The 23,561-nt window shown below is 32.4% G+C and overlaps 4 protein-coding genes across 5 annotated transcripts; 3 read left to right on the plus strand and 1 right to left on the minus strand.

Moving 5' to 3' along the window:
* Positions 1-577: 577 nt before the first annotated feature.
* Ufl1 (UFM1 specific ligase 1) lies at positions 578-22,714 on the minus strand. The gene is made up of 7 exons (XM_080166727.1): positions 22,044-22,714; positions 21,019-21,760; positions 20,591-20,722; positions 5,523-5,788; positions 1,754-2,077; positions 1,214-1,328; positions 578-803 (listed from the first exon to the last, which is right to left on the minus strand). The coding sequence occupies exons 1-7, from the start codon at positions 22,674-22,676 to the stop codon at positions 706-708; spliced, it is 2,310 nt and encodes a 769-aa protein (XP_080022853.1). The 5' UTR covers positions 22,677-22,714; the 3' UTR covers positions 578-705.
* On the plus strand, positions 5,823-10,614 carry LOC145318191 (uncharacterized). The gene is made up of 8 exons (XM_080159563.1): positions 5,823-6,946; positions 7,137-7,386; positions 7,560-7,645; positions 7,822-7,881; positions 8,064-8,141; positions 8,236-8,330; positions 9,842-10,510; positions 10,599-10,614. The coding sequence occupies exons 1-8, from the start codon at positions 6,881-6,883 to the stop codon at positions 10,612-10,614; spliced, it is 1,320 nt and encodes a 439-aa protein (XP_080015689.1). The 5' UTR covers positions 5,823-6,880.
* Positions 10,507-13,276, plus strand: LOC145324121 (uncharacterized). Its single transcript, XM_080166749.1, has 4 exons — positions 10,507-10,885; positions 11,113-11,296; positions 11,502-11,754; positions 12,078-13,276. The coding sequence occupies exons 1-4, from the start codon at positions 10,653-10,655 to the stop codon at positions 12,320-12,322; spliced, it is 915 nt and encodes a 304-aa protein (XP_080022875.1). The 5' UTR covers positions 10,507-10,652; the 3' UTR covers positions 12,323-13,276.
* Positions 13,775-20,262, plus strand: LOC145324103 (uncharacterized). Of its 2 annotated transcripts, XM_080166741.1 has the most exons (7): positions 13,775-14,412; positions 14,518-14,677; positions 15,264-15,422; positions 15,602-15,664; positions 15,993-16,100; positions 16,211-16,317; positions 19,127-20,262. In XM_080166741.1, the coding sequence occupies exons 1-7, from the start codon at positions 13,956-13,958 to the stop codon at positions 19,246-19,248; spliced, it is 1,176 nt and encodes a 391-aa protein (XP_080022867.1). In that variant the 5' UTR covers positions 13,775-13,955; the 3' UTR covers positions 19,249-20,262. The 2 variants fall into 2 exon arrangements, with proteins under 2 accessions (XP_080022867.1, XP_080022862.1); XM_080166736.1 differs by lacking the exon at positions 19,127-20,262 and having other exon boundaries at positions 16,211-17,417.
* Positions 22,715-23,561: the final 847 nt, after the last annotated feature.

Here is a 23,561-nt window from a genome sequence, read left to right on the forward strand (position 1 = left end):
ACGAAGACGACGTTAAGATTGCAATCAATCAATCACATAATACCAATTTTATGAAAAACAAGTATGTCAACATCCATTAAAGCGAAGCTTGACAAACCAAATAGACAAACGGACATCGACAATCCTTACAATAAAGTAAAAGGATCTCTGCGTGTGTGTTTGAAGGATTTCGCTAACCGCTGAACCGATACCATTCTCCTTAAAAGTGTGGCTTCTCATAGGCCATGGGAAAGATTATAACAATTAAGGTTGAGGGTACTACCACCCTCCCGAGAGAATTTGCCAAAAACCAAATAGTTGCAGGAATCACCATGCCAAATTTAAAATCGAAAGGACAGTTCTAACAATCCTCAATAAGAGCTATTCGTATATTATGGAAGGCCGAGCGGACGAAAAAGCCAATTCAAAGATTATCCTTTGAAAATTGTATAGAATTGTATACATTATGAATAATAATAACGAGATAAAATAATTAATTTTTTATGAAAATTCAACAATAATATGAAGAAAATCAATGCATTTCTTATCAATTGATCATTTATAGCAGGCATGTAGTTTTTTTTGATGAAATAAAACCTTTCTTGGAAGAAAATTTTTAGTGTAAAAATAATTTAACAAAGCACTGGTTATGTAAAATCACAATAACAAAATAATATAAATATCAAATAAAATTTCATAGCGCAACTACTCTATAAATAGTTATATTCATTCTTCATTCTTCTCTTTGTTCTTCTTTAGATTTGTGATCATTTGTTTCAAGTTTGACAAACATTCCTCCAACTCTCCTTCCAAGTCACTGTCTTTTTCCTGTATTTCAAGAACTTTATAAAATGACTAGTCTTTTAGAGTGCTGATTAGTAACTTGAAACATGTCCACTTTAAAATGTATTTTTTTCATGAATATGTACTTATGGTGTTCAGCAGATAGTGTTACTTCTTTATATTTTATTAGCAGCTAAGCCCCTAGAGGCCTAGAGTAAGAGAGAGGGGGGGGGGAAGTCATCTCACTCATTTTCAGTTTTAGTTAATAAACCCCTCCCCAAAAAAGTTATAAACCTTCCAAGGACCTATTGAGCTTTACTGTAAAGGAGAACCATAACGGTTCAGCGGTTAGCGAGATCCTTCAGTGCACATAGACAGACTGACTGTTACTTTTATATAAGGATTCTAACCAATTTTATTTATCGAATATCTAGGCTTTCTTATAAAGATCTTTCCTTCAACTGTTTAACAACAAGCTGTTGATGATTTGATAGAAGTTGATTTTGTTCCAGTGTCAACTGTTCTTGGACAAAGCTTAGAATTGTTGGTACGAACTTGCCACTTGCCTAAAACAAAAATAATAATAGATATGCAACATGGATGTATCTTTCTACGACCCCCCCTTCCCCCTTTCCTATCACAGTAGGTAGAACTTCATAAAAAAAATTGAATTAAAAAGAAATTATAAACCTCATTACAAAACAATGATGACAACATCATGAAAAGCGAAGCTAATAAAGATTAAACACTTTGCCAGAATGAAGTGAGTTGTCATCAAATTGTTCATTAGCGCGATGAATCTCCACAAAAATTATTCTATTTTAAACAGCAGTCGTATAGTTCATTAATTCCTTTATAGTTATACAGACGACAAATTATAAGGCTAGGTAATAAAACTATGAAACATATACATGAGAAACACCCTAGACTATGCAGATAAAAGATATTAAACGAAATTTGAAAAAAATCCTAATGAATAAAAATTCTTTACATGAATAATGTTTCCAGTGAAGTGCTGGAACAGGATGAGAGCCGCCAAATGAAGCCCAAGGGCTGGATCCTCACAGCTGCCCAACTTATCAAGCAGCTCTATCTTGTGGTTAAACAAAATTTGTTTATCTTTCTTCTTATCCTGTTTCTTCAGCATTACATCACAGACGTTTAGGGATTCTTCTTCCAGGGTTTTTAGGAAATCATCGGCGGATTTTCCGGCGACGGCTTTGTTCAGCTTCATGGCAGGTTCTGCAATATCTGATGGTAGCTCCTTGATAAGGTTCTGACGTTCTGAAGCACTTAACTCTTTAGCTTCAGGAACCTTAAAGAATAGACATTTTTGTAACATCGCAAATCTATGCTGACTCCTGAGTTATATATTTGTACGTACGTCAGTTATTGACTAAGTGGGGGGTAAGTTTTGCCACTTTCGCGTAATCAGTGTTGTGTGGGCTAGGTATTGATCTGAGATTATAGGTTATTTAGGATAAAAGTTTACTTTTGGGTAGTAGTTCACGGAAATTTAATCATTTTTTGAATAGGTCTCCAGGTTCAGGTGCTGCAGGCTGGAAGGTCGTTTCTGGACAGGTAAAAAAAAATTAAAAATTTTGTTTGAAGAGTTAGAGAGCAACTTATAAAACAAAATATGCTTCTTTTTGGATGTTATCATCATATTTGCAGAAAAATTTAAAATCGGCCTCCAGGTTCAGGTGCTGCAGGCCTCCAGGTACACTCTGGACAGGTAAAAATTAAAATTTATTATTTGAAGAGTTACAGGTACACTCATAAAACAAAATATGCATCTTTTTGGATGTTATCATCATATTTGCAGAAAAATTTAAAATCGGCCTCCAGGTTCAGGTGCTGCAGGCCTCCAGGTACACTCTGGACTAGTAAAAAATAAAAATTTTTATTTGAAGAGTTACAGGTACACTTATAAAACAAAATATGCATCTTTTTGGATGTTGTCATCATATTTGCAGAAAAATTTAAAATCGGCCTCCAGGTTCAGGTGCTGCAGGCCTCCAGGTACACTCTGGACGGGTAAAAATTAAAATTTCTTAATTGAAGAGTTACAGGTACACTTATAAAACAAAATATGCATCTTTTTGGATGTTATCATCATATTTGCAGAAAAATTTAAAATCAGCCTCCAGGTTCAGGTGCTGCAGGCCTCCAGGTACACTCGGGACAGGTAAAAATTAAAATTTCTTAATTGAAGAGTTACAGGTACACTTATAAAACAAAATATGCATCTTTTTGGATGTTATCATCATATTTGCAGAAAAATTAAAATCGGCCTCCAGGTTCAGGTGCTGCAGGCCTCCAGGTACACTCAGGACAGGTAAAACTTAAAATCTTTAATTTAGGTATTTTTTGATATTAGAGGAAAGGTTTCTAAATAGAAAATTGTTAAAATATAATAAAATAGCAAAATTTATCAAGTAAACCTTTTCCAGGTGCCTGCAGGATAGCTAATAATCTTAATACATCATTTTTGAATTTAGAGAAAAGGTTATAAAATAGGAAATGGTTAAATATCATTATCAAATACAATACATATTATTTAATGTCCCTAGATGTGCTTTAGACAGGCTCAAGGTGGCCTCCATGCTCAATTTTTTATTTAAGTTTCTTATCTTTATCTATATACTATACCTTCCTTTACACATTTAATTAATCTGTCCAGCAGGCCCCTGGAGGCCATCTAGAGCCTGTAAGGAACACATTTCGAAGCCTTAAATACTATATTATACTAAATTATTAAAATTTAGCCATATTCTAGTTAGAAACCATTCCTCTAAATTCAAAAATAACCATTTAGGCTTTTTTAACTGGCTAGCGACAACCAGCAGTTAACAGGATCCAGGTAAGGTGTCCATATCAAAAAGTATCAAAAAAATATTTGGTTTAATAAGTGTACCTCTAAATCTTTGAATAAGAGATTATAATTTTTAACTGTTTAGAGTGGACCTGGAGGCCTGCATCACCTGAACCTGGAGACCGATTGTCAATTTATCTTTAAATATGATAATAACATCCAAAATTACGCATATTTAGTTTTATAAGTGTACCTCTAACTCTTTAAATAAGAAATTATAATTTTTACCTGTTTAGACTGGACCTGGAGGCCTGCAGCACCTGAACCTGGAGGCCGATTTTAATTTTAACTGCAAATATGATGATAACATCCAAAAAGATGCATATTTGGTTTTATAAATGTACCTTAAACTCTTCAAATAAGAAATTTTAATTTTTACCTATCCAGAGTGTTCCTGGAGGCCTGCAGCACCTGAACCTGGAGGCCAATTGTCATATTTTCTTCAAATATGGTAATAACATCCAAAAAGATGCATATTTGTTTTAATAAGTGTACCTGCAACTCTTCAAATAAATAATTTTAATTTTTACCTGTCCAGAGTGTACCTGGAGGCCTGCAGCACCTGAACCTGGAGGCTGATTTTAAATTTTTCTGCAAATATGATGATAACATCCAAAAAGATGCATATTTTGTTTTATAAGTGTACCTGTAACTCTTCAAATAAAAAATTTTAATTTTTACCTGTCCCGAGTGTACCTGGAGGCCTGCAGCACCTGAACCTGGAGGCCGATTTTAAATTTTTCTGCAAATATGATGATAACATCCAAAAAGATGCATATTTTGATTTATAAGTGTACCTGAAACTCTTTAAATAAAAAAATTTTATTTTTACCTGTCCAGAGTGTACCTGGAGGCCTGCAGCACCTGAACCTGGAGGCCGATTTTAAATTTTTCTGCAAATATGATGCTAACATCCAAAAAATTGCATATTTTGTTTTATAAGTGTACCTCTAACTCTTCAAATAAGAAATTTTATCTTTTACCTGTCCAGAGTGAACCTGGAGGCCTGCAGCACCTGAACCTGGAGGCTGATTGTCATTTTTTTCTTCAAATATGGTAATAACATCCAAAAACACGCATATTTGGTTTTATTAGTGTACCTCTAACTCTACAAATAAAAATTTTTAATTTCTACCTGTCCAGAGTGTACCTGGAGGCCTGCAGCACCTGAACCTGGAGGCCTATTTTAATTTTTTCTGCAGATATGTTAATAACATTCAAAAAGAAGCATATTTTGTTTTATAAGTTGCTCTCTAACTCTTCAAACAAAATTTTTTAAATTTTTTTACCTGTCCAGAAACGACCTTCCAGCCTGCAGCACCTGAACCTGGAGACCTATTCAAAAAATGATTAAATTTCCGTGAACTACTACCCAAAAGTAAACTTTTATCCTAAATAACCTATAATCTCAGATCAATACCTAGCCCATACAACACTGATTACGCGAAAGTGGCAAAACTTACCCCCCCCTTAACAAGAAAATTGATTTATAAATACTTGGATCTTAAACCAGATTATAATCTACTCGGATGAAGTGATACTTGTAGACGGCTAAAATAACGAACCTAACATACAACCAATAAACCCCCTCCCCTCCAACTGGATGAACGAACTGACAAATAAGTGATGCCAATGTTAGCAACCTAAATCAACGACAATTTTTCCTTTTCATAATATCCACGAATATTATATAATAATATCCAGTAAAAAAAAATGTAAAACAGAAATTGCAAAAAAAAGTATTGTGATAATTTAATTCTAAAACTCGGAGTTATCCTCTTTCAATTTTTATAAATGACAGAACTCTGGCAGAGAACAACTATTTTGGGTTATAATATGTCAACATTTTTAAAAGAATATACCTATACAAATAAGAATTGATTACCTTAATCATACTTTCTTCTGCAACATATAGAAGTATACTATCAAGAATCTGGCTTGCTGTCGTTTTCAACAAATGCTTGGCAAGATTCTCCTTATTTGCATCATTCTTAATCTCTTTAAGACCTTTCTCATACAGCCTGAAGCTAGTGTAGAGACTGTTGACCTCCTCCTGGAGCTCAGAGTGAGTCTTGCGCTTGTTGTGCATGCTCTTGGTGAGGGTGGCCTGGTACATGCTCATGGCCACCTCGCGGTACTTCGAGGTTAAACCTTAAAATTTGGTTTTCAATTGATAATTAAAAGCGAAGCTTTTCTATAATTAGGGTCGGTCCGTCCGTCCGTACGTCCGTCCGAGATAGATAGCTTTTATTCATTAATTTAGGCATGTTAGAATTGTCCTATCGATTTCAAACTTTGCATGATGATTCCTGTAGTAGTTGGGCACGATTTAGAAAGCGTAGCAACTCTATAATCATTACCAGAATGTCCGTACGTCCATTTTAAACATGTCGATTTTTCTACTTTTTTAACAACAAAGGGGGGGGGGGCGGATGTGCCACTTTTTGAAACCAAAAGTAAAACGCGCATGATCTCAGCCCATAAAAGAGTTACAGCTCAAAAATTCTGCACAGCAGTTGCTTTTGTGGTGAACAAAATGGAACTGTGAAGAAACGGTGGCGGAACCGCCGAAAACCTTCATCTCCCGCCGAAAAACCGCCATCTCCCGCCGAATTTTTTTTTTTCTTATTTTTTTTCCCCTGGTGTTTTTAACTGGTTTTTTTTTAATTTAAGGTAAGCTCCTTGTGAACAGTAGCTAAACCGCCGAAAATCCGCTGATCTTTTTTTCTTAGATTTTTCTTCTTCATTTTTCCATTCTCAGCCCATAAAAGAGTTACAGCTCAAAAATTCTGCACAGCAGTTGCTTTTGTGGTAAACAAAATGGAACTGTGAAGAAACGGTGGCGGAACCGCCGAAAACCTTCATCTCCCGCCGAAAAACCGCCATCTCCCGCCGAATTTTTTTTTCTTATTTTTTTTCCCCTGGTGTTTTTAACTGGGTTTTTTTTTCAATTTAAGTAAGCTCCTTGTGAACAGTAGCTAAACCGCCGAAAATCCACTGATCTTTTTTTCTTAGATTTTTCTTCTTCATTTTTCCATTCGTTTTTTAAACAAATATAATTCCTTTTAGGGTACAGCTCCTAGTAAACAGGGAAAAAAAAACATTTTTTTTATGTAGGAGGGAAAATGAGTTTACACACGGATCTTCAGGTTAAATCTTGCAGATCATTTTTTTCTTTTAATCAGACTTTAAAAATATTGATCTGCTAAGATTTTTCAGATGCAAATGATGGGTTTTTGATAAATGTTTGATGTAAATACCTACACAATGAAGTGTACAATTGAATGCAAGAGGTCCTTTCCAAATCAGGTTGTAATCTTTTATAAAAACAAAACTTTATTCATATTTCTAAGCCCAAGTTTTCATATCAAACATAATGACATTAACCTTTATTTTTATTTATTCCTTTGCTGTATTTAAAAAAAACATTTATTGGTATTTAATTATACTTTCTAGAATCATTTTTCATGTATTTCTTTTAATGGTCATTATTGTTAAGGAGAAGTTGGACTTACACATGGAACGCAGCTTAAGTTGTAACGAGTGTGGTGCTAAATTCTGCTTCAAATCAAGACTACAGCAGCACTATAAGAGAAGTTTATGTAAACCTGAAAAACAGTCGGCAAATCCATCAACAACAACAAATCCAACAGTTTCATCAGAATTTAAATGTGACAAGTGCGAAAAAACATTTTCATATAAATGGAATCTTACCAAACACAAAAAGTTTATCAACTGTACAAAGCCAGGTAAATGCACTAAAATAGTAAAATTATATACAATGAAACTTGTCTAGTCATTGAGAGAAAGTTTTAATTTTAGACAAGCTATGATAATAAAATAGTTTAGATAATTGAAAGTTAACTTTCATTATTTTAAGTGACTAACAACTCAATTTTTTTTATTTATTTGAAATATTTAGAATGCGACAGTGTGGTGTCTTCCCCAGTTTCTGAAATTGCAAATGAAGGTCAGACTGTTCCAGACGTACAGACGTGTTTTATGCAGGTAATGTGTTTAATTTCTATTTCAACATTAACATTCTTTTACTGCAATTAATATTGACTGGATATATTTACTTGTGATTTTTTTATTAAGCATTTCTGAATGAGTATGATTAGAGATAAACACCTTTACATCTATAAATTAATTTATTTATCTCTTAATTAGTGAAAATATTTCAGGAACCAAGCTCTTCAGTGGAAATGGAAAATGCAGATGAAAGTACAACGTTTTTCATGCAGGTATTATGTTTAATTTTATTTCAACATTAACAATTTTTTACATTACATAATATTGACTAAAGACAATAATACATTAACATGTGATATTTTTATTGGGTATTTCTGATTGAGTATGGTATGAAATAAACACCTTTTCCTTTAAAAAACAATTTATTGCCTCCTAATTGTTGAAAATATTTTAGGAACCAAGCTCTTCAAAGGAAAAGAAAAATGCAGATACAATTACAACTTTTCCAGACATGCATACGTTTTTTTTGCAGGTAACAGGTGTATATTAAATAAACAAACTACTGTATAATTATTTTCAACATCTAAAAAATTAGTTATGACACTTATCTAATGAAAATATTTTAGGGACCAAGCTCCTCGCAGGAAATGGATAATAGTCAATGTAAGGAGTGTGGAGAGGAAACTACAACTAAAATCAAAAAGTTTAGACACAATGACAGGTTGGTTTATCCTTATAATAACAGGATGTGTGTTTGTTCTGTGAGAGTCCATTGTTTTGTGATTTATGCCGGAAAAGTTTGTTCGGTGTATCTTCATTTCCCACCCTTCTATCCTAAAATGTGTGTAAAAAAGTGAGTATAAAGTGGTAAGAATAATGTGTGTACGTATTCACACAAGTTTTATTTCATTAGGACCGCAAAATTTTCATGTGATTGATGTGTGCCATATTCATGTGATTTATGCCGGAAAAGTTTGTTTGGTGTATCTTTATTTCCCATCCTTCTATCCTAAAATGTGTGTAAAAAAGTGAGTGAGTCCATTGTTTTGTGATTTATGCCGAAAAAGTTTGTTTGATGTGTGCCATATTCATGTGATTTATGCCGGAAAAGTTTGTTCGGTGTATCTTCATTTCCCACCCTTCTATCCTAAAATGTGTGTAAATAAGTGAGTATAAAGTGGTAAGAATAATGTGTGTACGTATTCACACAAGTTTTATTTCATTAGGACCACAAAATTTTTTTGTGATTGATGTGTGCCATATTCATGTGATTTATGCCGGAAAAGTTTGTTTGATGTATCTTTATTTCCCATCCTTCTATCCTAAAATGTGTGTAAAAAAGTGAGTGAGTCCATTGTTTTGTGATTTATGCCGAAAAAGTTTGTTTGGTGTTTCTTCATTTCCAATTTTCATTTGATTGATGTGTGCCATATTCATGTGATTTAAACTTAACCACATGGAGACCATATGAAACTCGTTGGAAAGTAAATTTAGCTATTGTTTATCTGTCCTAAGGGAGAATTGTAATTGATTTTGGTACTAAAAATTAAGTGTTTACATATTCCCACAAGTTTCATTTCATTAGGACCATACAATTTTCATTTGATTGCTGTGTGCCATATTCATGTGATTTATGTGCCGGAATAGTTTGGTGTATCTTCATTTCCCATCCTTCTATCCTATGTATGTGTAAAAAAATGAGTTTAAAGTGGTAAGAATCATGTATGTGTGTATCCCCACAAGTTTAATTTCATTAGGACCTCAAAATTTTCATTTGATCGATGTGTGCCATATTCATGTGATTTATGTGTGTTGAGATTTATTATGAAATTATAATTGTAAAAAAATGAGTATAAATTGGTAAGAATCATGTATGTGTGTGTGTATCCTCACAAGTTTAATTTCATTAGGAACGCGAAATTTTCATGTGATTGATGTGTGTCATATTCATGTGATTTATGTGTGTTTAGATTTATTATGAAATGATAACTTCATTAACCACATGGAGACCATTTGAAACTCATTGAAAAGTTAATTTGGCCTTCGTCTATCTGGCCTCAGGGAGAATTGTAATACATTTTGGTACTATTTTAGATTGTTGGCTGAATTTTTATGAATAATCAATAGTTTTATTTGTTTATCTCCTATTCATTGTTGTATTTGTATTAGATTCCTTTCTTAGAGAAGTTTAGATTTTTGCTTTTTACTAATAGAATAAAAATTATACTTCAGGTGCCCATGGAAGCAAGATCATGAAATTCCGCCAAACTATTATAGAAAATTGTATGCACATCCTCATGATAAATATGCAGAACAAATTCTAGAAAAGTTGCCACCAGTCTATAAAATTGATATGTGTGATATTTCAAACATGGCAGTGTCAAATAGCTATCCACTTCTTTTCAAAAAACACCAAAATATGGGAGAAAATCTAAAATATTACAATCAAAATAACATCAAAGTTGTCAACAAATATTTAAAAGGTAGAAAAAATATCATTTTACCTAAATATGTACAAGTCATCCAAATAAACTCCTTTTCCGCCTTTATAGGACCTAAGTACACTAAACCAAGTGACAGAATGCTGAAACGATATAGATTGATGTTACATGAAACCGAAAGCAGTTTTATCATTTCAAAGAAAGAAAAGGATAAAATAGTTGATAATAGAAATGTTAATGATGGAGAAGAAGAAGATATCATAACAGAGCAGGCAACTCAAGATTTATTAACTTTATCTGAACTTGTAAGTGTCGTGAACATGAGCTTAGGTTCTGAAGAAGGGGAAGAAGAAGATACAAGATCAAAGTCTCCACCAGCACGAAGCATTTGTAGTATTAGAAGCAATAGACCTTATTCTGAATTTGATTCCACAAAAACAATGCAACTTCACATAAGAAAGTATACAAACCTTTTTTTAAATCCAGAGAAGTTGACTAATAGAGATTTTCAAGCTTTAATTCATGTTACTAAAAACCAATTTTTAAAGTTTACGGCACAGTTGAAAGGCAATATTAAATCCTGTAAAGAAGAGGCGTTAAATATGTATGCAAGATCTTTTTTGTTTCGGCTAAAGCTTGCTAGCTCTTGGACACAAGATGAAATAAGTGTAGTGTTTGGAATACCTGTTTCTACGGGGAGAGATATATTCTGGAATTTGCTGAGAACGTATTATCTCCATGAAGTAAACATCCCAAACTTTTTGCTGAATGATAGCAGTCAAATGATCGAAAAAGTGTTGGGAGATGCTTATAATAATACCGACATTTATTTCAGGTAAAGATTAATTAAAACCACGAATTTTATAAATCAAAATATTTACCCAACCTTTTAGCAGAAGCGTTTATATTGTTATTTCCCAATAAAAAATTCACACTTTTATTCATTTTTTATTTACTTATTTTCAAAAACTAATGTAAAATGGTATTCTTGTGATTTATGCTTCCAATCATTTTTCAAAGCTATACTGTTTTAACATTTTGTGATATCATTTCAATTATTAGGACTCTTACTGATGCCATTGAGGACCCTACTGGTAAAGGTAGAAAAGGAGTAGTCTTGCAGGTGGATTCGACATATGTACCCATAGATGTATCATCTGATCCACAGCTACAGAAAATGTTATATTTCCCACATGCTGGAGGCCATTGTGTTAAAGTAATGGCGTTTTCAACACTACACCCAAAGGTAATTAGTTTTGTTTACAACAATGACATTAAAAAGTACGTAGTAAGAATGGGTTTTATATTCTATTTGTGATAAATGGGTAGAACTGTGTGTGTGTGTGATAATCGAGATATTAAGAAACTGCACTAAGATATTACAATTATGAAAAGTAGATTGAATACAAAAAAATTATATATCAGTCCTATATAACAAAATTTTATGTTAGGTTGTTTATCTTCTTCCTTCCTGCACATCTCAAAGTCCTGCCAGTGGAGATGCAGTTCTTATAGGACATGCAATAATGTTACAAGAGCTTAGAAAAGATCCTTCCCTGAAAAGAATTCTAGCTGGAAGTTCAAGACATTTCGTGATTGTTATCACTGATGCAGGATTTCAGTTCGTAGGAAAACTTAAATTGGCGCCTCAAATATATAAAGATCTAAAAACCTTGGTAGATGAGGTTGGTGCTGTATTCTTGGGTAAGTTTTACTTTAATCAAACTTGTAGTGGATAGGACACTGGAAAAATTCAAGGGGAGTTGGGGCAGTTATGAATAAAAACCTTCCAAGAACCTTTAAGTAGCTTCACATAATGAACTTTCTTATGTGTGTGTATCTAAAGTTGAACTGTGTAAAAAGATTTTATCACATAAAGAAAGGAGACTTTGCACGAGCAAGAGTAAAGATTCCTGCCATAAATCTAAGCAGTATAATCCTTAATATTTCTTATCATAAATCACATGATTAAACTATTATAACACAATTAACTCTATAGTTTTGCTGTATATATTTTGTTGTTGTAGGTACTAAACCTGATGAATATTTACTGGAAGTTGACAGCGCAACTAATACCATGAGAAAAATACAGTTTGACGAGAAAAGACTAACTGTAGCCCAGAACACTGTCAAATTTGCTAGGATCTTCAGGGCAAAAAATGAAAATCTGCATGCAGCTGTGCAACAAAAATATCAGGAATGTATAAGTAAAACATCTATGTACATTTTAAATTATGGTTATATATTTTTTTTAAAAAATTCGGTTATATAACTCTTTGCCTTTGATCTTAAGCAATAAAGCCATTAGATGCTAGAAACTATCAACTATCATTAAAAAAAATGCTTATATATTACAATTAATCAGATTTTAAAGTCTAAGATGCCACTCTCTGTGTTAGAACCCCTTTTCAAAGATGGATTAAAAGTCAGTAGACTCACTGGTATTGTAACATCTGTGTTCTCAATGAATAATGTTGAGCATCCAGGGAAATAGATATTTAAACTACTAAGGACTAGGTATTTTCTTGTTATTTATGTAAGCTCAAATTTCTCACAAATAGTAAACATTAAGACCAGTAACATATAGTTGCAGATTATCTGCTTTTGTAAAGTAAATTATTGATTCGAATTTTTGCCTATAAAATGTAGAGTCTAAAGACCTAAGGTACTAATGTAAAATATCCAACAATTACAAACGTTTTATATCTATTAAACAAATAGGATTTGGTGTAAAATTTTTGAGAGAGGATCAGAAAGAAGAAAAAGCACGGCAAATCCTACAAAATTTTAATAGTGAGAACTGGCTCATTCATGTAAATGTTACTAAATTGCCTGGGTGGAAACAGGTTGATAGCTACAAGACTCTGCGCTCGAAATATCTCTTTCCACAACTCAATGAAGAAAATTTTTCCCAAATATATGAATTGACCAGTTCCATTCATGCCCTCAAAAAAGGATTGAAAGTAGCAGGAAATATGAGGCGGCAAGAGGTTGATAAAATGGAACCAGATGAAATAAAAACGTTTGAGGAATATAAAGATCTCTTGAAAAGAATGAACCAGGACATGAAAGTTTATGCGTTGGAACTAGAAACTGCTCCAAAGGGTTATTCTGAAAAAGAAAATGAAGGTTTGCTTCCCCCTTGGCCTGGAAAAGGAGTTGCTTTCCAGATAAAATGTCCTCCAAGCAACAAAAGTGATACGCAGCCCTCTAATAACAGGAACCCCGTGATTTTCTTTTTAGAAAATGAAGAACATAATCCTCTAAACTGTTCAGATGTTTTTAAACGTGTAGGCAACATGTACTGTTACAAGTATGTTATTTCATTTTTTTATGGGATTTGACTAAATAAAAAATCTTTCATTTGTAATATATGTGGATAATATTTTGCTCTGAGACTTGTCTTTAAAAAACAAAAAAAAACATTTATGCTTTTTAGTATAATTATGAATGACCATATGTGAGCTTTTTTATCGGCTGCTAATTAAGACTGATGTCTGATTTTTTTCCCGTCTCTCTGTCAGTCATAAATAAATATTTAAATAAATTATATTTTGATGTATTTCAGATGCCCTAATATCTCTGGATCAATAAGTGCCTGTTGTCACGTTGGATTACTTCTATTGGTTGGATCATGTCCATGGTATCTGACGAAAAATACAAATAAACCTGTACAAATTGTGACAATCAAAAACAAATTCTTGTCAATAGTACACCCAGATGAAGCTGTTCAAACTTCTTCAAATAAAAGAGTGCATCAGTTATATAATTGTAAAGAACGAACATCAGAAAATAAGCGTAAGAATTGTCACTTTTTTAATCCTAGTCAACTTCTCAGTCAATTTGATAGATCTTCTTTCTATTCAAAGTCAGATTCATCATCAAATACAGGAACTATCTATTCAATGTCAGATACATCATCAAATACAGAAACTATCTATTCAATGTCAGATACATCATCAAATACAACTGATAATGAAACAAATAATGATTCTATAGAGGAGACTTCTGTATTCAGTAATAAGAACAATTATTCAATTTCATCACAATCAGTTTCAATGTCAGCTAATAAAATAAGTTCTTCAGAAGCAACCGTCACATATATTTCACAGGAATCGTTGTCACAACCTGAAACTAAGGATAATCAAAGAATTGAAACTCCAACTGTCGAAACTCAAGAGTCAGGGAGGCACCAAACACTACCTGTGGAATCTGAGGTTCCTGTAAGCAACATAACTGATGCAGACACAATATCTGTTACCTCAAGTCAAACCTCATATTATGGCCGAAGTGGTGTTGACACATCCAAAAATAAATTCAAGAAAAAAGTTCTAGATATACCTCCCAAGTCTAGAATTTTAGGTAAGTGATAGTGATAATATTATACCAAAACTTACAATTTGTTTTGTTTCCCCATATTTATTTGCATAATAGTTTTATTTTATGATAATGGTTATATTTGTCTAGATGAACAGTTTGGTTTCAACTCACTTCAGGTTGGCCTGGAAAATAACCTATATCTCTGCTGGCTAAATTCCTGTTTGTTTCTCCTTCATCGAATTGATTTTAAGATGGCCCTGAATCAGGAATTGGTAGCCTTTCATGACCATGCTCTTTTCTCTTTGAGGTAAATCTATGCTAGGAACATGCTTTTTTTTATTATTTATCCGATTATTATGTTCAAAGTTTATTTTTATATAAGAACATTTTTTGTCAAGGGAAGAATCCAAAGATGCGGTTTCTTTGTATTTTCACATATTCGGATGATGGGTTATTTTAGGTTAGGTTTGGTCAAGTTAGGGTTAATGAGTGCTCCCGCAGGGTTAGAGCCCCTGCAGTGACTTAAGATAGGAGAAAAAAGCTGCTGTGAAAATACAAAGATTCTTCCATTTTTTTTACTGTGAAATCATAAAATTGATACCACCCTAGGTACGAATTTTTTTCCTGACTTTATTTACTATTCTATCAAAAAAAATTTTAAACTTCTGATCATAACATAGCACATGTTTTTTTCTTACATGTTTTCTCATATTTCTTCTTGCCCTTTCTGGGTGCTCGAACCATTTTAGGTACTTTTTTTAATCCTTGGGGCTGGGGCAATCCTTAACCATTACTTAACCTAACCTTACCTAAAAATAAAACACATGAAATGCGTAAAAAGAAAACATAATGTGGTATAATTGAATAGGTTAAAAAATTGTTTTTCTTTTAAGGAAAATTCTATTTGCTATGCCAAGTAAGTCCTGCTTCTCAGGAGAAAGTTTTCTGAATTTGTGGAACAAGACTGCCCACATAAAATTCAATAAGAACAGGCAGAATGATCCAAGTGAATTCATTACAGCTCTTCTCTTTCGATATAAAATGTATTTGAGGTAGTTATTTTTTTAAACAATAAAATAATCAATACACCCTCAAAAATATCTTTTTTATGATTCATGAAATACAATTCTAGTATTGTATCTCATTGTAAAACAATTGAAATAAAAAACAAAAGATTTTTTCTATTAAGTGTAATTGAATGTCAAAAATAAATTTTTTTTTCTTGATTTAGTAATGGAGCAGTTACCAGTTATCCCGCTACAGTCAATTGTGAGTGTGGGGCAACTCATGTTGTGTAAGTTGATATGTTTGATTTACACTTAAATATTTTACATTTATTACCTCTAATGTAAGATCCATTTTTTTAGTAGTATAGCTTCTCTTTAATTCCAAATGTCCGTCTGGCCGTCCGTCAGTCATGGAAAGGGAGAAACGTGATTTTCTCGGCTCCTATTCAAGATAGATAGCTGAAATTATTAGTGTAGATTCCTATTACATATGCCCATCTAATCTATACATTATTTTGTCTATCTGTCTGCTAATTGGGGTGCTACATTCATAATTTTTGAGCTTAGCTACTTATGGATCTTGTCATCCTTGTTATTATTTGTTATCTGTTTTAGAGATGTGCATGATGGCAACCCATGTAATATGATAACCATCATAGACGTTTCTGGTGAAGATGATGGTAGCATTATTGATCTAGATGAGAAGATGGAAATGTTCTTGAGGTTAATTTTGTTTATTTTAGTTTTATGTCTAAAAAACAGGGTATGAATTCTTTGGTAGTAAGTTGAAATATTTTTCGGATTCAGAATACCAACTTTCAACCTTATTTTAGGAAACTAGTTGGTGTACGATGTCTAACCTGTCAGCGGATAAAAAAGGACTGCTTAATTTCAAAACAGGAAGGAAAAATCAAATTCATTCAAATATACCGGATCAAAGGTAATGAGAAAATCAACGCAAAAATTAATTTTTCTAATAATGTAATTGCATGTATTTTGCACATTAACAGGAAATATTTTATTGCACATTGCAAACACAACTTCTTTAAACTTAAAAGTACTTTCAAAGTATTAATAATGAGAAATGTTAAATATAAACTACATATTATTTGTCCTGCTTAATTTTTTTGGTTATAACTTGAATTCTTTTTAGTTCTTATAAAATATTTCCTGTTTAGTGATTCAATTGAATCTGGGCACTATGTCACCGCATCAAAATTAGATAGTAATAATCAATGGTATCTTAATGATGATAGTAATCAAATCAAACCCGTAAGCATTGAATACATACAGAAAAATGTTGTTTTTCTTGCTGAAGGTTGATGTTTAAATAGTATTGTAGATTTAGCACTAATTGTTTTTTAGAGGGGTGTATATTCTGCAAAATAATATGAATAAGATTAAGAGTTCTGTAATTAGTTTTCCATTTTTAGGGGAAAAAATTAATCTTGTGCAGAATATATATACACCCCTGGACTTATTTTTCTGACAGTTAAAGTTTCATCTTCTTATAGACATATCAGTCTTGTAGTTTAGTTTCAATGATGAAGATTGGTTTTACTCACATACATTATTTTTGTGATATTTTGTGTTTATTTTATTATTTTGTATTTGTGTTGTTGCTTTAGAAATACTAACACCGGATTTTCCTGTACTTGTAACTTAAATCGGGTATAGTCTCTTTCATGCCAACGCCTCTTAAGGGGGGTTTGTCATATTTTCATAGCAGCTTTTGATAGGTTAATTTAAGTTAGGTTAGGTGATTGCCCCGCATGGGATAAAAATAGTGGAAAAGCTACTGTGAAAATACGAGGAATTGCCCCTTAAGAACTTTTGCCACGAAAGTGACTATACTCCTTAATTCTTGCTTAAAACATTTCGCCACTTAAATCCCAGAAATTTGAATAAATTGATCATGAATTTTAAAAAATAAAAAGTAGGGTTATTTTTTTGGGGGTTATATTCTTTTCTTAAACTTTACTTATATCTAAACAAAAAATATATATGGTTTCTCTCCTGTATGATTTTTCATATGTTTATTCTTACTGCTTAAGTCTGAGAAAGATTACTACATACCTCACATGAATTAAGGCTTCTCACCTGTATGTGTCCTAATATGTTTACTTTGTTGAGCTTAAGTATTATTAAGAAAATAAACAATTCAAAATTAAATATTGTTTTTCTTTGATTTTTACGTTATTCTGTTGTAAACAAATATATATTATTTATGTTAGAAAACTGCTTTGTCTTAAAGTGCATGGTAATCTTTGGTTTTGCATGTTAAAAAATCTTTTTTTCCCTAGATTTTATACCAATGTGCTTTGATGTGTGCCTGTTCAGAAGATGAAGTTATCTTACATGGTAATGGTGTATAACAAAAGCTAAATTAGATGAACTTAAGTTTTAACATTGGTTGCATGTTTTTATCGGGATGTTGGTAAACTCAGATGGGGCATTATCACAACAATATTTAAACGAAATGGGCAGTGCTATTCAAATAAGAATAGGCATTTTCCTCATATGTCAACTTATATTACCATTTCGAGAGAAAGATTGGTCACACAAATCACAAGATCTTTAAAAGATATGAACAGTGTTTCCCCTTTTCAATCTTGTTTAAAAACATATAAAACAGAACAGTGAACTTATGTGCCAATGAGTGTCCTAAAGTCACAGTTAATCACATACTTTTTATAATGGCTTTTGTTCCTCATACGTCTACCCAAATTACCATTTTGAGATAATGATTTGTCACACAAATCACAAGAGTTTAAAAGATATGAACAGTGTTTCCCCTTTTCTCGAATTTTATCTTGTTCAAAAACATATAAAACAGAACAGTGAACTTATGTTCCAATGAGTGTCCTAGAGTCACAGTTATTCACATAATTTTCATAATTGCCTTCGTTCCTCATACGTCTAACCAAATTTTGATTTTGAGATAATCATGCATCACACAAATCACAAGAGCTTCATAAAATTAAAAATTATTCTCCATAAGGTATATTTGCTTTATATAAAATTCATGGATGTTTTGTATATACTTAAATATCCAGAGAAACTTGACCTAATGGGTAAGCCCCGTTCAATTTGATAAAATTCTAGTGATTTTTGTGATTAATTATTTTGTTGAAATGGTAATATAGTTTAACATATGAAAAAGTACCCATTATTTTTTTTGTGTCAATGATTGGGCCATAAAGTCACAGTTATTATTCACATAATTTACATCATAAAAATGCCGCTGTTCCCCATACGTCTACCCGAATTACCATGTCCAAAAAATCAATAATCACACAAATCACAAGAGTTTTATAAAATCATATCTAACAGTGTAATTAAAAACTCGCCCTAATGGGAAAGCCACTTTTTTTATATCTCCCCTTATTTTCAAACAATCAAAATAAGGGGGGAGGATTCAGTGGTTGTAAAGTAAGAAACATTATCAAAAATATTTAGATGCTAATAACTGCCAAGGTTGATATAGAAAGAAGTACTGCATTTCCAACAGCTTTATAACCTTAAATGATATAATTTGATCCTTTCTATAGAATATTTTTTATTAGCTATGTAAAATAATTCTATCTGACTTTCGAAATTCTATGGTTTAGATGGGTCATTTTTATGTTAATATGCAATTGATTAAACATTAAAAAAAAAGTATGAATATACAGAGTGTGTTAAAAAAAAATGTGTTTTCAAATTTGGGAAATAACTAGGAAAAAAATAATATATATCCATATTTTCAGGCATGAGGATGAGGCAGCAATTCCAGGAGCATACGTGGATTGAAAAATTAAATAAAATAATGTATACACCAATCCCTCAAATCATAAAGGGAAGAAAATATTTTTATAATAAATATTTTTAATGGATTAAACGTCACCATTCCAATTAAATAATGTGGATACTGTAGACCTCAAGGATTATATTTAAATTCTTAAAAAATCAACTGAGAATGTGAAAATCTATTAAAGTAAGGTACAAAAATCAGACAGACAAACTAACATTAAGAAACAGTTAACTATTAATGGATTGCTATGCTTTTTCTGAATTTTTATGGTAACATCATGCATCTTTTAAAATATATAGGATGATTCTAACATACTCTCCATCAAACATACTTTGCTTTATACAGTATGCCTATAGTCTGAATTATCGAAAGAAATGATATTTCATGTAAGTTTGATTTAACTTAAAAAATAGTATTGAACAATGTGTAACTATAGACAATTTTTTTTCTTCTATCCTAACCAGAAATGTTTAACTTTTTTTCCGAAAATATAATAAGTAATGTCGAACTAAAATGACGTAACATAGAAGGCCGAATTTAAAGAAAATTGAATTTTCGGTTGTAAAGGGGAAATAATATAATTAATGTAAGCTTGACTTTAGCACTGTGTATAGTGGCATTTGATAGCTCAAAAAAAACGGTATCGGCGATACACGGCGATAGCGGCAGTTCCACCGCCATTTCTTCAAAGTTCCAAACTAGAAAAATTGGTGTGAATCCAATGAAAAAAAACCCAGGACTGTAACTTTATTATTAACCGAGATCATGCGAGGTCGGTTTTGGTTTCAAAAAGTGGCACATCCGCCCCCCCCCTTTTTAAGTGATCTAATTATCCGTTTGATTTGATTTTTGGTATATTGATTCCTGGGACAACAAAGAACAATATTATAAGCGAAGCAACTCTATAATCAAGTCCTAAAGATGTAAGTATGTCCATAAACATTATCATGTATCAAGCATTTTTTCAACAAATATACTTACAATTTTGCTTCGACTCTTCTGATTATTCAATTCAGACACTATACAAGTGTTAATGTCCGTTTGTCCTACCGTTTCAGTGCTTCGCTTTTATGGATGTTGTCATCCTTGTTGAAATTTCAAATAGCGTTCATTAGGCAAACAACTTCTTAATAGCTAGCAATTCATTCTATTTAATAAAGTAGTAAGGTTTTTTTCTGAATCTCAATAACTACTGAACCGATTGGGTTCTCTATTTTATTTAAGCTTTACATAGGTCCTGTGGTGGTTTTATGCTATTTTGTTTTCAGATTTAAGTCTTGGGATAGTTTTAAGCTATTTTACTAGCACTTCGAATATAGAGTCTATATTGAGCGTAGACGCTAGAAGTTATAAAAGAAAAAACTCTGAAAGAAACAATCTCAAGGATACCCCTACAAACAGATGACTCGTCGACAGTTACCTGGTAGAAGATATTGAGCAAGTTCCACATAAACTTCTTCAGGAATGTCAGCAAGGATTGACATGCTTTCCAGGGTAGCTTTGAGGTCATCAAGACTCATGAATTCCAAGTCTTTCTTGTTACCTCCTTTCCCTAAATTATTTGAAAATGAAAAATTTAAAAATAGCAAAAATAACAAAAAAAAATTTTTTCAAGAATAACTAGAAAAATAAAATAAAATGGATCGATAATATTTTATATTAATATGGCAGATTTTATATAAAAAAAAATAGATGCATATGGTATAATATTTTAGGACAGATACAAATTACAATATTTTTTTGTATACATCAGGTACCATATACTTTGCTAGTTCAAGATAAGCAAAGATGGTACATTTATTGCTAAACAATTTTTGTCCACAAAAAGAAAAAAATTAATAGTTTCACCTTTAGTGGGTTTCTTTTCATCGTCGCTGTCTCCCCAATCATCATCCTTTCTCTTTCCTCCTTTCTTCTTTGTTGACTTTGTCTTTGTCTCCCTTCCCTGAGCTCCACCTCCAGCCTTCCCTCCAGCAGCCTTCTTCCTTCTCTCATCTTTTTTATCCATTTTATCATCATCGTCAATATTAACACCACGGCTTTCAATGATAAGCTTGGCAATTACGCCATTGTCAACATCCTCTTTAGCTCGGGCTTCCATTGTTGCTTCAATATCTGCACGGACCTTCTCAACCAAAGGCATGCTGAGGACCGTGGTTGAACCAAGAACAAGGTTGTTAGGCTTGTCCTTGATAAGCAGCTGTACCAATTCATCCTCATCAGATTGAGAAAGAATCGATGGCATATTAGGAACCAGATCAATCCATGATCCTGTAACCATTGCATTGTCCAGAGCAGACTTTACTTGGTCAACTGCTGGTGGTCCAAGAACGCAGGAACCCAAAAACACTAATTTTTCATCCATATATTTCTTTTTCAGATATCCTTTAGGATCCCCTATTCCCAGGCGGCTTATTGCACTGTATTCAAGGTAACCATTGCTGGAATAAAAGCTTTCGATCCAAGCATTTTGTGACTTTGCAAAGGAATGTGGGACGTAGTTTGCATTCATTGCAGATCTACCAGAAAGGACGCCAGGTACACGCTTGGTCTTGATGAGTTCGTCAGCTAAAGACATAAAAAGCCTTTCCTGAAAAGTTATATAGTTTTATAAGAGAATTAAAATAAAAAAAAACACAGATAAAATAATAAAATGTCCCGAAAAGAAGAAAATAATACATTAAAATAACTAAGAAACCCTTGTTATATATGATAATTCTAAGACAATCTATCAAGTATTATCAAATACCACAGTGACTGTAGTACTGCTAAAACTCTGAGGGCTTATGACTATGAGTTTTGATTTCAACAGAGACATTCATGAGTGGACGAACCCTAATTTGAGAGTAGTCACATCATTAAAAAAAATCAACCTGGATTCCAAATCTTGAAGCCAAAGCTGAGCATGATGTGGGCATAGTTATCGCAGACAGAATACCTCTGACCTTTGCTCTATTCCTAGCAATATAACTAGGGGTCACAATAGTATTTTCATCCATGTCATCCTTGAAGCCTTCAATAATAGACCCTAACCTTGCAATAACATGTTTACGTACAAAATCCAAAGGCAAATCAACATTACTTAATTTAGTAATATTTACCATTCCCCTCTGCTGTAAAGTTTCATTGATTTCAGTTGCCATGTTATCCAAATAAGTTGATGTAACAATCTGTCCAAGAATAAAGTAGCAGTCATCTTCTTCTTTACAAATCTTTTCCACAACATACTCAATCTGACTAAATTCAACATTTGTGGTCTTGGCAAGGTCAACAACGCCAATCCTTCCTCCTGCCACGTACAACTCATCTTTAATCTCCCTGACTAACTGGTCATTTGTAAGATACTCCTTACCATCATTGGTATAGATAACATCAATAAGTTTAAGCTGAATAAGTTTGGTAACAATCTCAATGCAGTTCCTCTCTGATAGTTTGTTGGCGACTCCGGCTGATTGGGCCTTTTGAAAGTCCGCTGCCAACCGCCGTATTTCCTCCCAATCCGACATTATACTTCTGTAATTAAGAAAATTATAAACATGATAATAGGACTGTGTACGTACGTATGTATGTAGACCTTTTGGTTAATTTAGGTAAACTTCCTGTGGTTAATTAGAAACAATTCAGTAAGCGTAACAACTCTAAAATCAAACCTGAATTTCTTTATGTCCGTTTTACTTTATACAAACAAGATTTAATGAAAACAAATTAATGTATGATATTATATGCATTATACATTCATCCTATTCTATTATTTTTCTGGATATGGGACCTATAATTAGGTATAATGTAAAAAGCGAGGCGTACTATCTCTAAATCTAAGGTTTTTCATATTATAGGTATGTATATTGTATAAGCTGCATTGGGACTAAATAGTTAAACGGAATTTTTATTAAAATTTTAAATGCGTTGTCATTCTATATTTGGCGATTTTTGTTTATCTGAAAATTTAATTTGATAAATACACCTTTTCGGATATTGTCATCTTTTTTTCTGAAAAATTTAAGTTGGGGTTGTTGTTGGTAACTTTTCACTTGATAGTTACGTGTCAACAAGCAGACGAAAAATAAAGCAAAAATATAAAGAAAGGTGACACATATTTTCTCTAGTCATATTTTCACTAAAAAAAAACATTCACCTTCAAAACAAGAACATATGTAACAATAAATAGCGAAGCAATAAAAGCTTTTTCAATGTAAAGACCAGTTTCACTCCTCAACCATATAAAAACCGTATTTTTTATTTTAGGGGAAATAATTTGATCAATGTAAGGGGACTATTTGGAAAAGAGTATTTGTCCAGGCTACAGCTTTTTTAACGACGACATTACCTATCCATTTTGAGACGCGGCATTTCTTGGTAGAATGCGCTTGGTTACAAAAAATTGTGTCATC

This window comes from Acartia tonsa, chromosome 1 (assembly GCF_053477335.1).
Source record: "Acartia tonsa isolate MP-2025a chromosome 1, ASM5347733v1, whole genome shotgun sequence".
Lineage (NCBI taxonomy): Eukaryota > Metazoa > Arthropoda > Copepoda > Calanoida > Acartiidae > Acartia > Acartia tonsa.